This window comes from Platichthys flesus, chromosome 22 (genome assembly GCF_949316205.1).
Source record: "Platichthys flesus chromosome 22, fPlaFle2.1, whole genome shotgun sequence".
Classification (NCBI taxonomy): Eukaryota; Metazoa; Chordata; class Actinopteri; order Pleuronectiformes; family Pleuronectidae; genus Platichthys; species Platichthys flesus.
The window spans coordinates 4,595,495-4,608,061 of record NC_084966.1 but is presented as its reverse complement, the minus strand read 5'-3'; the positions used below and the strand labels follow the sequence as shown (position 1 = coordinate 4,608,061).

At 46.0% G+C, this 12,567-nt stretch overlaps 1 protein-coding gene across 1 annotated transcript in view; it reads right to left on the bottom strand.

Moving 5' to 3' along the window:
* Nucleotides 1-2,325: 2,325 nt before the first annotated feature.
* The window catches only part of ptgfrnb (prostaglandin F2 receptor inhibitor b), a 42,897-nt gene continuing 32,655 nt past the window's right edge, over nt 2,326-12,567 (bottom strand). The window contains exons 12-15 of the mRNA XM_062380819.1: nt 6,651-6,837; nt 6,414-6,532; nt 6,271-6,321; nt 2,326-5,015 (exon numbers count right to left, since the gene is read on the bottom strand). Coding sequence (XP_062236803.1) covers nt 4,903-5,015; nt 6,271-6,321; nt 6,414-6,532; nt 6,651-6,837 — 470 coding nt within the window. The 3' untranslated portion in view covers nt 2,326-4,902. The remainder of the gene's footprint in view (nt 5,016-6,270; nt 6,322-6,413; nt 6,533-6,650; nt 6,838-12,567) is intronic.

Here is a 12,567-nt window from a genome sequence, read left to right as displayed (position 1 = left end):
TTTTATTCTGTAAATGTTTTACGATTGCAAACCGACACAATTTGTCTTTCCCCTTCACTGTTTTTGATTGTGTTTTTGACTGATTTATAGCCATAACCCGTACAGTAGGCCTTATACTGTCTCTCTCAGAAGCGCGGGGGGGGGGGTGGGGGGGGGGGGGGCACTTGGGCATGACTAAGCGGTGGAATTCGAACCCCAGGAGTAAGAAACAGTGTTTACTCTGGCCCTGGAGATTTGGGGTCCCGAGCTTATTAAAACATGCTCTGGGGGCCTCTCTCCCCACAGTTTTCATACCCTGAACTCAGAGAGGCTCTGTTGGTTGATGAAAGCCAGACTAGAATCACACCAGTTATAAAATGCACAGCTTCAGACTCTCACATGGATAAATACACACATACGTGCTAAATTATTAAACTGCAATAAGGCTGAGGAGCTCTTAACTTGTATAATAGACACTTTGCAGTAGCATCACAGGACTTGGAGCCAAAGTGGGTAAAGACGAGGCAGCTCCAGAGGATAGAGGGAAGGAGAGGACCACCAGCCAGCATGGACATCAATATTCAGACCTACGAGTCCTCACTGGTCATTACTACATTATTATCAGAGCACTCACCAGTTGGACCACACTTATACCATCTCACCCTGAGTGAGGAAAGAATGTGCATTGGGTGGATAGCTTCACATAGATTCATTCTACTATAGACACACTCACACATCTGCAGGTGAACAGCTGTTGATCTGAGAGTTTCCTGCAACTGAAGAATGGGCAGTGGTAGAAGGCAGTAAGATGAACACACTTTACATTTTAAGGTTTGAGCGCAGATGACAGCGAGGCTCTATTGCACTCTGACTTCTTCCCAACTCAGCAGCTAACTGCTTAAACTCCTGCTTACTGCTTTAGTGCTCCATCAAGCGGGAAATGCTTGTGATACGAATTATAAAACGAGACTTACGCAAGAGAGAGAATGCATCAAACCAGTGTGTTTAAAAAGGAACTGGGAGCGTTAACAGGCAGCAGCAGGGTGTGATGGTGCCGAGGCTTCTGGCTGTTTGGAGCTGCTGTAAACAACAGTGTTGATGACAATGAAGACGGGAGGAACGTGTCGCCTCTGGTAAACTCCGGGGAGATCTGGCGGCTTACTTCCCCCCTCTGCGCGCTGCTAAATTTTTCTGTCTGAAATTGTTGTTATGTGGAGCAACCCTCAAGCTGCAACACGTTCCGAGCCAGAGCCGGGGGTAACACAGGCCAAATGTGGCATCTCCGAAACAGCAGGGGCGTACGAGTGCTGAGAGCCGCGAAAAAGAATCACACACAGAGCAGAGTCAATTAAGGAAGACAGTGGAGTAAGGTACGACAAGGCCACGTTAACAAATGATCCCAGAGCGGCACTAACACACACACTGGGAGGAAACTGGGTCAAATGGACCCTGAGAGGGAGCGAGTGCAAGTTAGAGAAGTGAGATCCAGAGCCAATCGACACTGGATCTGTCTTTTCTCTCATCTCCATCTCATTTAGAGATGTGAGAAAAGAGAGGTGGAGAGGGAGAGAGAGCTGGATGGAGAGACTGTCGTTAAAGAGGTGTAAAAAGCTGAATCCTGGAGCCGGGCCGAGGTTTTAACTCATCTGCATCTCTAATCAAGAGCTGGAGTGAGAGAGGGGACTGGTGCGATGGAGGGGGAGTGGAGAGGAGGGCGATGGTGGAAGAGAAAGAGACACTGGTGACAGAGTGAGAGGACCAGTATAAACTGATGGAAAAGAAATGCCATTAGACTAACAAGAGAATGGGAGAGACAGGGAGAGAGAGATAGAGAGATGTAGCCGCAGCTTAATGATGAATTATAAAACATTTATTCTGCGGGAACTATTTGAAGTTGTGTTTTTTTGTTTTTTTTTTATGTTTTGAAGCATAGAGCAACCTGATTGATGGCTCGCCCGCAGACGGAGAAGAAAACCAAACTGGCCCACATTTGTCACAAATCTCCGAGCAGGAGCTGTGATCACGACCACATCGGAGCCGCTGGAAAACCGTCTGAACAGAAAGAGGGTGAAATGTGGGCCAACAGGGACGGCGGCCATGATTAAATAACCGCGGCTTCATTCTGACTAAATCCACTGGGCCAGCAGTGACGTGCAATACAAACACTTCTGGTGGCGCTTTAGGTGAAGGCCAGGGGCGTTATGACCGGAGATAGCGCCCCCTACAGGCTGCAATGTCCATTTCCAACCAAGAAAAAAAAAACATTATCGAACTGAATGAACCAAAGATCGATATCGTGACAATACGATAACCCCAGCTTACAATAATAACCATTTACAAAATGAGTACATCTTATAAATCTATTTATTTAAAAAAAAACATAATTCATCACACTCATTGCGATAAAATGATCAAATGAAAAGACACTGGGGAAGCTTTGCCATGACGTATTCCGTGGTGCGTCAACATGCCTTATGAGATAAAAGCCCAGAGCCCTATTATTCACCTGTGAGCTCATGTACGTATGTTAGTGGTAAAAACCTATATTGAATATTGCCAAAGAACTAACACAGAGTGGGCTGGGTTCAAGGACACCTACTGGAAGTTTCTGTCACCATCAATCAAAGCAAAACACGCATATCATCGGGTTTGTTCTGGTGTACAATGTGGATGTCCGATTTTTTCCCTTTTGAGTTGAATCAGATTGAATATTTGTTTAAAATAAAGAAAAAAAGTTTGACCATAGAGTCTCATATTGCTCATAAAGTTCTGATAGTTGCTTTAAACACCTTGTAAAACTATTTCAAATGTATAAACAAAGCTCTGCCCCAGCCCAGCCGGCCCAGCACGTCATATTACTGAACTAACAGGTTTAATTGGTTCCTGCTGAGTTTGAACACAAACTTCCTCACGTTGTGTGTTTATACTGGAGCTGTGGGTGTGTGTGTGTGGTCAAACACGATACACCAGTCACCACAAGTTCATTCACTTGCCATTAAAACACTGGTGCAAGATTTCAAACACAATTTCTTTCAACTTTACCTGTTTAGTGCACTGTAATAAAAGCTAATAAAATAATAAGGTCGAGATAAAACATCTTCATTTATTTGAAAAGGGGGCGCAGCTTGTTCTGAGCGTCGACATCTCTGGATCCACTTACAAAAGGAACATTGTGAAAACATGTGCTTGTTTGCAGGCATTGGGTCGGGCACATGTTTAGCTTAGCTTAGCACAAAAACACAAAACAGAGGGGACCTGCTAGTCAGTAAGTAAATCAGGAGATTATATTGTAAATTAGTTATTATTTCAGTATCGTATTTGTTAAAACTGTAGACGAACAATAATGTTAACAACAGTTAGTGATTTCGAATCCTCCAACTTTTTTGGGGGAAATTTTTTTTTTTTCAATCTGCCACAACAAATAGTTATACAACTGCAAATTGTGAGTTTTACATTTTCGGTTTGTCTATGTTTTTCCAACACATTCTCAGAACCAGAACGGCCCCTTGCTCCTGTTCTCGGTCTTTATGCTAAGCTAAGCTAACCAATCCAGACTCCGGGTGGAAAGGGCTTCAGAAAAAAAAAGCATATTTCTGAAAATGCTGCACCAGTTCTTTTAAGAGTCAAAAGATTTTCCTGCTCAAAAACTTTCTGGTGCCGACCACACTGTCTTTAGAACAGTGGCGTCTTGATCAGGGTGGTGGGGGGGGTGACAGCTGGGTTTGAAGGATCTGGATGTGGGGCGCTTTGATGTCATCAAAACGAGACCCTGCAAAAAGGGGCTCGTGTTGCTCACGACTGACATCATTCCGCCTCACAAAAAAAACAGTACATGCAACTCTTTGTCTCGCACACTGTAACACAGCGCTCACACACACTGTACGAAAACACAAGACTCAGGCAAAGATAACAGCTGGATACACTTTTCCGAATACCTATAAAAAGAAGAGTGCTTGTTGTCGCCACTTTAAGCGGCTGTTCAAGTGTCGATCTGGCAAAAGATGAACCAAGCACACCTCGGGTTGTTCACATGTCGTCACCACGTACACTATTTCTCACACACACAACACGCACTGACTGCATATCTCCTTGTAAAGCTTAAAAATGTCTCTTGATTTAAAATCTCTTAATTTCCAAAAAACTAGAGGTGAGAATAAAGGTTTATCTTGTCCCTTGGATAAGGTAGGAATACTCTGGGGCGGGAGTTCTAGTGCAAAGCCTCTCGTGGGGGGAGAACACGTGGAGCATCTCTGCCGCCCGGACTCAAACCGCGTCCGGGACAGATATAAGGCTCGGGCTGAACTAAAACATCAGCCTCCGCGAATACAAAATGACTTCAGCCGTGTGATTGGAACCCTTGCAGACACAAAGTCCAAACAAACAGCTGAAATGAAAAGCCACCTCCGTCTCTCCAAACGCCCAGCTTCCCAAATCAAACAGGGTACGCTGGCGTGCCTCTGAGATCCGAGAACAGGATCAGGAAGACACTTTGCAGGAAGCCGTGGCGTTACAGGAAATAAGAAAAAGGAAAGCATGTCGTCGTCCAGCCTGAGTGCTCCACTTGAAATCCCTAGTGGTTACAGAGGCAGCAGATGTGTAAGTGGTCCTTTATTCCCAAGTGGCAGTGATGTCTCAAAAGTCTCCTGTCCCTCCAAACTGTGGACAAGTCTCCAAGGCTACTTCCTTGGCGGTCCTTGTAAAAATAAAAGCAAACAGTCCCCTGGTCCTCCACTGCAGAGCTGATAAATCCAGAGCACCTCAGTTACGCCCCCGCTTCCGAAGCGGCACAGCGTTTTACTCCCAACGTCCGTCCCCCGGAAACAGCTTCGTGTCCCAGAAATCGTCCACGGGCGTGTGTCTGTTGAGTGTGTGGTGCTTCCTGTGAGCGCTGCTGCAGTGGGAGGGCGCGGGGGAAAGTGTTTGTCAGTCCATCTCCAGGTCCATCAGTTTGTTGCGCGAGCGGGGAGTGTGTGTGGTGTTGCGGCAGCAGCAGTGGGCGCAGACCAGACCCAGGACCAGAGAGAAGAGGCCCACACCTACGGAAACACAACAAGGTTAAAACAAAGCCATATTCCCCCCCAACTGGGAGCGTTACGGTGGCCAATCAAATCAGCCACTAGAGGGCAGTGCAGAGGCGAAGGTGGAGGAGGTTGTGATAATGTTCCACTTGGTAAGTAACTTGTTAAAAGAGTTGAAGAGTTTGAAATTTCTTCCTCACGTTCTCTAAAGGTTTCTCTTGAACTATTGGCTCTGCCCCCCCCCCCCCCTCATGATTTCCTAATATAATATAAAACATAATATCTAACTTGAGCTTAAATTTGCTTAATTCTCTCCAGATCCTCACCTGCACTCACTGGGACTGAACCCTTGTCCCTTCTCCGGCTGCCTCCTCATTGCTACTGGGATGAAACTTTTAAGGACTGACTTGGAAATAAATCCTCAAAATGACTGACTCATGCTAAAAGCTGCATTTGGACGAGGGACGGACATTTCTTTTTGAATGTCCCCCAGCCAGAGTAAGCAGTATCAGTTCCCTTTACAAAAAATATCCAATCGTTTTTTGTTTTTTTTTGGGCTATAAAAAGACTAATCAAATTCAGATTCTTGCAGCTGTCAGACCCGAGTCCTGAATAACAGCCCAGTCAGCGAGGGAAGTGCAGAGCGGCACAAAAGAAGAGTTGCTCCGGTCCATCAGTCAGCAGTTTCAGTGGAGATGTCCAGGCTGAGGGCGAGCATCACGAGCAGTTCCATCCTGTCCCTGTGACTTTGGTGAAGGTGCCACACGCCTCTGAGCAACTGCTGCATTTAAACTACGCGTGAAACTCAACATTTGACTTATTAACTAAACAAAAACTGAAATGAATTCTGTATTTCCAAAGATATGAAGCAGAAGTTGATAAATTGTGTGTTTGTTTTCATGACGTCTGCAGACAATCATCTAAATAAACTCAGCATTGGGAGAAAGACACTTCTCCAGAGCTGATTAATTCTTGGCGCTCGACTGGACAGATGTTGAATCCGACTTGTCAGCGTTATTTAAGGACTCTGGCAGAATCAGATATCAATATATTGCTCTTGAGGAATGTCCTGATTTGAGTTTTGTTTCAGTCTCCTGTGTGTCTGCCTGTTTGGTTGTTCGACAGCAGGATTACACAAAAACGCTACACAAAGGATTTCCTTGTGTTTAATTTCTGGCGTGGATCCGGAGAAAGGGGCGGATGAGGGAACGTGTTTTTATCACCGTCTTTAACATTGCCAGATCAAAATCTAACAAAGGAAGTGTAACATTACCTAATGAGGCCGACGCACCGTATAGAAGAGGTAACTGTAGAGAGTCCCACACTAGAGAAGAAGCAGACACAAACAAAGTTTAGCATTTTCAACTTTTTGATGGTGTTAGTGTCCCTGGTGTGAAGTGCACGCTCGCTCCTCACCAGCGAACTGGACCGTGAGGAAGATCCGGGACGACGTCAGCTCTCCGGCTTGAGTCCAGGCTCCCGTGGCGGCCGACAGGTACCAGGGCGTGGCCACGCAGTAATACTCACCACTGTCACTGGAGACCACAAGACACACACACACACACATGTTCAGACGCCGCAGTGCAACTACGATGTGGGATAAACACTCCCGCCCACAGGGACCACAACACGTTTACCCATAAACCCACTCACCCGTCCTGAGTGCCGAAGATGTTCATCAGGTAGGTGTTCGTGTCCGTGCGCTCGATGGCCACTTCGCTGGAGGAGTTGCGCTCCTCCGTCTTCACGATGCCGAAGCGGTCGACGCTGGCCACCTGGGTCGTGGTCTGTCCACCGCGCAGCCGCGTGAAGAACCAACGCACCTCGTACGCCAGGTCGTCTGAAAGACACGAGCGGCACCCATCAAAAAACAGCACACAGCTCCAGCTATCCTATAAGTGTCTATATCTTTCAGTCATGTTGAATTAGATGAATATGCATGAAGAAGACATTTTGGCAGATTCTGGATGTCTCTGTCGGGGAGGGGGGGGGGGGGGGGATTCTTCAAAACAGGTGAAAGAAAAGACATTATTTAGACCCTGTTCAGACTCCACCCCGTGATCCAATCTGGTCTAAATGAACCCTAAAGGCAGCCTGAGATCTGTTTCACTGGAGCTCTCCCCTCCAGCAGCTTCACTTGTGAAGGAAGTGGCATGTTATCACCCCTATAATTCGAGGCATCTCCTCGTTAGCCAATCGGCACAGAGAAAAGAGGCTTGAGCGCTTGTGCCGACTTCTATTCGTGCAGGATGACGTCAGCCCTGAAGAGGCAGCGTTTCTCCAGGAAGCTGGAGGACGTGTTCATTCCAAACCTTTCATCTGCATCAGCTTTCATTCAGAGTTACCGATGACATTATGGAAACTGGGGAGGGGAGCGGGTTATTTTTGGATGTGACTACAGGACAGAAGAGGCAAATAAGGAGGATCAGCCCGAACCTACAGAACAACTCCGTTAAACGCTGTGTCACAAAGAGAAAGATGTCGTGACGGCAAAAGAAATAAAACAGGAGAGAGATTTTGATAATAGATGCAATCTTTGGAGAAGGGGCGAGCGAGCTAATTATTTCCAAGAGAAAGATGTGGAGAGAGAGAGAGAGAGAGACAGAGAGTGAGAGTGAGAGTGAGAGTGAGAGTGAGAGAGAGAGAGAGAGAGAGACAGGAGGCAAGAGAGACAGAGAAGCACAAACTAGTCATTAGTCTGTCAGGGAGATAGTCCGAGCACACACACACACACACACACACACACACACACACACACACACACACACACGCACACACAATGAAGCACAATGAAAATCCCATGGAGCCTTAGTCATCCTCTGTCATTTCAGAGACAAATAGAGAATACACATAAAAAAAAAAAATAAGGGAACATTTGCGAACGACAATGCTGGAGAGAGAAAAAAAAAAAGAGACAAATGGTGATGGAAAACAATTATGGAGAGAGATAAAAAAGAAAGGAGAGTGAGAGATGGAGAGATGAGGAGGAGGAGGAGGAGGGAGGATGGAGCGAGCATAATGAAGAGACCGAGTGAGGAGAAGAGTGAACGCACCCAGAGCAGAGTAATGAATCACATTTCAATTCCCCCCCCCCCACCTCTTCACTAATGGTTTTAATTTCCAAGTGCTACATCATTAAAAATCCGTAGTAGTACAACAGCAGCAGCAGCAATAATAATAATAATAATAACTTAGGCGTCGGATTCAGTTTCAGGTCCATGGTCCTGATTTCTGAAGCCCCTCAGTCTGCACATTCATGGCAAGATCACAAATACACAATCGACTGATGAACGTGGGGATGGGAAGGAAACCAGTGAGAGATCTGTGACCAGTTAGAGGTTGGACGAATAGTTTCTGGATCGTGAGAAAATGTGAAGGACAGAGGCTTTGTTTTGGGCGAGGAGGGGGAGGAGGAGGAGGACGTGACACTAACAGCTAAGTGGGGATCAACCACACAATTGTTGCTATTGGCTGAGGCTGTGACGTGAGGACCAATCAGCTAACAGCTCTCACCTGTGCTGATTGGTCCGCTGTGGTGCAGGTGCTCTCCCACCCCCCTTAACTCCACCATGACCTAATAATAACTTCAATCTAAACCAAATATTATAGTATATATACAAATACTTAACATGATACAAGAAACTCAACAAAATCATCTGTACATAATTATATATATATGTACAAATATACATAATAAATTTGCATCTAACCATCAATTTACGGTGCGACATTCATTAATATGACTTTACTTTAATTACCCTTTAATTCTGTATTAGATTACACAGAAAGCTTCCGTCCAAACTCTACAAAGGACAAAACTAAAGTTTCTTAACTGCTCTTGCAGATTCCAGTGATGCTTATTTCCTTTTGATGTATAATTTAGAATAACGGATGGAAACACAGTCGATATGCAGTACTCCAATTAAAGCGACAGCAGTATATTTGCAGATTCATTCTTGTCCGGCCCGTCGAACCTCTCCGCTGAGATTTCCCTGTAAAGTCTAAATCCTTCACTTCCTGTTAGCGGAGGAGCTGGACACGCAGGACGTCATTATGGCAAATCAGCTGCATCGCTTCTCAATTAGCTGGAAGGATTGGGTGTCGACTGGTGGGGCTGGGAGAAGTCGGCTAGACCGAGCGTCCAGGGAGAAAGTTTAAGATCGCGGCTCTTAACGCGACTTCAAATCTGTATTTTATATTTTCAGTGCACAAATTCAATATGTACTGCAGAATTATTAAATTAATGACTTTAAACCTCCAATACTAAATAAATCCTTGTAATACTGGGAAAGTCTTAATTCAAATGACATTTATCATAGTAATTATTTTAAAATTAGACTCCAAATTTGGCAAAGACATAAAACCTCCTCACTTTATAAACTCGGACAAAAGTGACGTGACGCCGGTGATGCAGACGCATTAGGACAGTGTAGACTGGTGGGTGGGCGGGGGGGCATTTTTACTTGCAGTAGCTGAGCGCTCCATCCAGCCAACGAGGAGGAAACAGGAGGTGACACTAATGGAGTGGGGGGGGGGGGGTGAACTGGCCGGCTGACCACAAACACACCCCTCCAGACTCGCTGACCAGAATCAACTGATGAGCAAAGTTCTGACAGTGAGGGGGGGGGGGGGGGGAGTTAGCCGTTAACCTCCTGAGGAAAACCCACACGGCTCCTCTGTGCAACATTAAGACTCCATCTCAGCAGGGAGCAGAGATCCTCACACTCCAGCTGCAGAGATTCACCCGAAGCCGAGCACAGAACTAATAATGAAACAATAGTCAAGTTTAAAGTTGCTGTTTCCTCATTTCTCATCAGTTTTGGGGCAATAAAATAAATTGGTGACATCACTTTCGGCTCTTGGAAACTGTAATAGATATTATTTTTGACGATTAAAAGCTCAAATCAGTTTAATCAAACCCCTGAACAAACCCGACCCGTCCTCTACTCAGGGCTCCCACCTACACAAGCTTCAGTTTAGGAAAAACAAGCAGATCTCCTGTGTGTGTGTAAAGTGGAGGACGGCTGTGGTTCTTCACTCTAATGCAAACACAAACATGAAAGTGTCATGTGACAATGTTGTTGGAACATTTTGAACGCATCGCTTAAAAGATGGAAGACACCTGAGACCTGACGGGACCAGACAAGTTGAAAAACCATCCTTCACAGTCTGCAGCCGGACGCCCTGCTTCACCTGGGACCTGCTGTGCAGTGAGGGATCATCAGCGACACTTCATGTGTGATCACTTCAAATTTCACCTCCTATAAAAGTGGATTATTTGGATAAACTCTTGGTTTGTTTGCTGGTCTGAATGTTGCAGGTCAAATAGGAAACCCGGCCGTTTTAAACCAGATTCATCCTTTAAATAGATTCTATTCTCGACTTTACATTACGAGAAGTGCATTCCATAAAAGAAATGACATTATTCTAATGACAACACATTGTATTATATTTACTTGAACAGAGAGGAGGGGATTTATGAAAACTACTTTTAAATCCTTTCTATAACCACATCATTCACCAAACTGCCTGGCTGTCAGTGAAGCCACTGTGACGTCCTGATAACACCAGGTTAGAGTCTGACACCGCCGTTAATGATCAAAGAGACACTTTGCATAATTCCACGGGACTGACACGTGAACTCCTCTTGCTTGTTTCTGCCACGATGCCAGCGTTTCCAGGAACGGAGATATAATTAGAAAGCCTCCATCCCTCGCTGTCTTTGTTCTTGACGGGGGAGCGGACGGAGAAACGAGGGAGAGGGATGGAGAGTGAGGGCGGGGAGGGGGGGGATTGGAGATACTTAGCAAGTGAGGAGATTATTGTGTTTATCGCACAGCCACGGGAGGCACTTGAACGCATCCCAAACCGTATCTTCAGGGAGCACGCCATTTCACCAGAGACACCGCCGCCCTCCCTCGTGGGAGGATCGGATCCGTCGCCGGCGGGCTGACTCACACTCGCCCACAGCTGTTGCTCTGCTGAACGTAGACATGCAGCCGCCCTCCCCCCCGAACACGACCTTTCTACCCCCCCCCCCCCCCCAGTGTGCGACCCCATGAACTCGCTGACTCCCACCCAACAGTCACCTCACAAGCTACAGGCTCTGTGTGCACTGTGCAGCTGAACCAGAAACTTGAGAGAAGTGTGCGTGTTGCTCCCGACGTGTGATCGTTGTGTTGTCGTTTGCATTTAGAGGACGAATGTGTGATTATCTGTGCACAAGTAATCCCTGCTACACAAAGTGACATTGAGCACAGGGCCTAAGTGTGTCTTTGCTCATTTTCCAATCCTCACATCTCTAAGTGCGGAAATGTGTGTCTAGTCGTACAAGGCAACATAAACACACAAATATCACGAGCGATGCATTTGGGTGCGTCCTGTGACGGGAGGCTCTTCCCCTCGCTGTTGTGTTTGGCTTTTCCAGAGCAGCTATAAACATGTCTGCCATTTGACGTGTTCAGTGACACACACTGAACTTTTAACCCAAACCCTCGGTGAATCAAGCAACGTACACACGATGTGTTGCAGCCTGCGTGAGAGGCCTCCTCCTGGTGATCCTCAGAAATGTCAACACTAACAAATACATTTTAAAGCAACACTGCTCCTGCTATGCTGGTATACGAATGCAGCTCTATACTACAGAGCTTTTAACCTTTTTTTTTTAATTTTGTTATCACGGCAAAGCGTCTGTGTTAAGTGAAAATCAGCCGTCAAAAGTTTCCTGCGGCCGCGGTGACTCGGCTCATTAATGGAAGACAACACCGGGCTGTCGCAGCTTCACAACTGTGTCAGCCTCATGCCTGACAACGCAGGTGTAGGCACGGCAGCTTCAATGAGCGGGAGCGGTGGGTGGGTGGAGCTGGAGGTGGAGGTGACGGCACATTGTGGTGATTGGATGGCAGCGGAGGAACTACAGTGCATCTCTAATAGAATATCTGGCTCCTGTCTGAGCTACTAAAACTAAAATGGCTGTCTGTGGAAATGAAGACGGTCTGATTGGATTTCTCTGGATTAATCCCTGGAGGAGAGTCCAAGGCGTTAAAGTGCCTGAAACACACACACAATTACCACCAGTGCTTCTAATGAAAGTGTGTGTGTGTGTGTGTGTGTGTGTGTGTGTGTGTGTGTGTGTGTGTGTGTGTGTGTGTGTGTGTGTGTGTGTTCTCTGCTCCATAAAGCAGCACAGCACTGGTAGAGTGGAATACTAAACACTATAAAAACACTTCAAGTCGCACAGAAACAAAGCAACTGGGAAGCAAAGTTTCCCTCGTTACTCGCCGCGCTGCTTAATACGACCTCTGGTAAATAAATGCAAATGTTACTGGAGATGTGTCATGTTCCAGTTGCAGATTCACGAGGGCAGACTTCAGCAGCAAATCACCAACATTTAAAAAAGATATCTTAAAAAAGCAGAGAGAAATCCATGTGTCTGGGTTGTGTGTTTAAACTAGTTATTTTGTAATCTACTATTATAGTTTCATTTTTTCTTTATTGGTAAAAATTATTGTAAATATCGTGACCTTAACACATCACAGGAGCGAGTCGGCAGCCGGCGTCCATCTTGAAT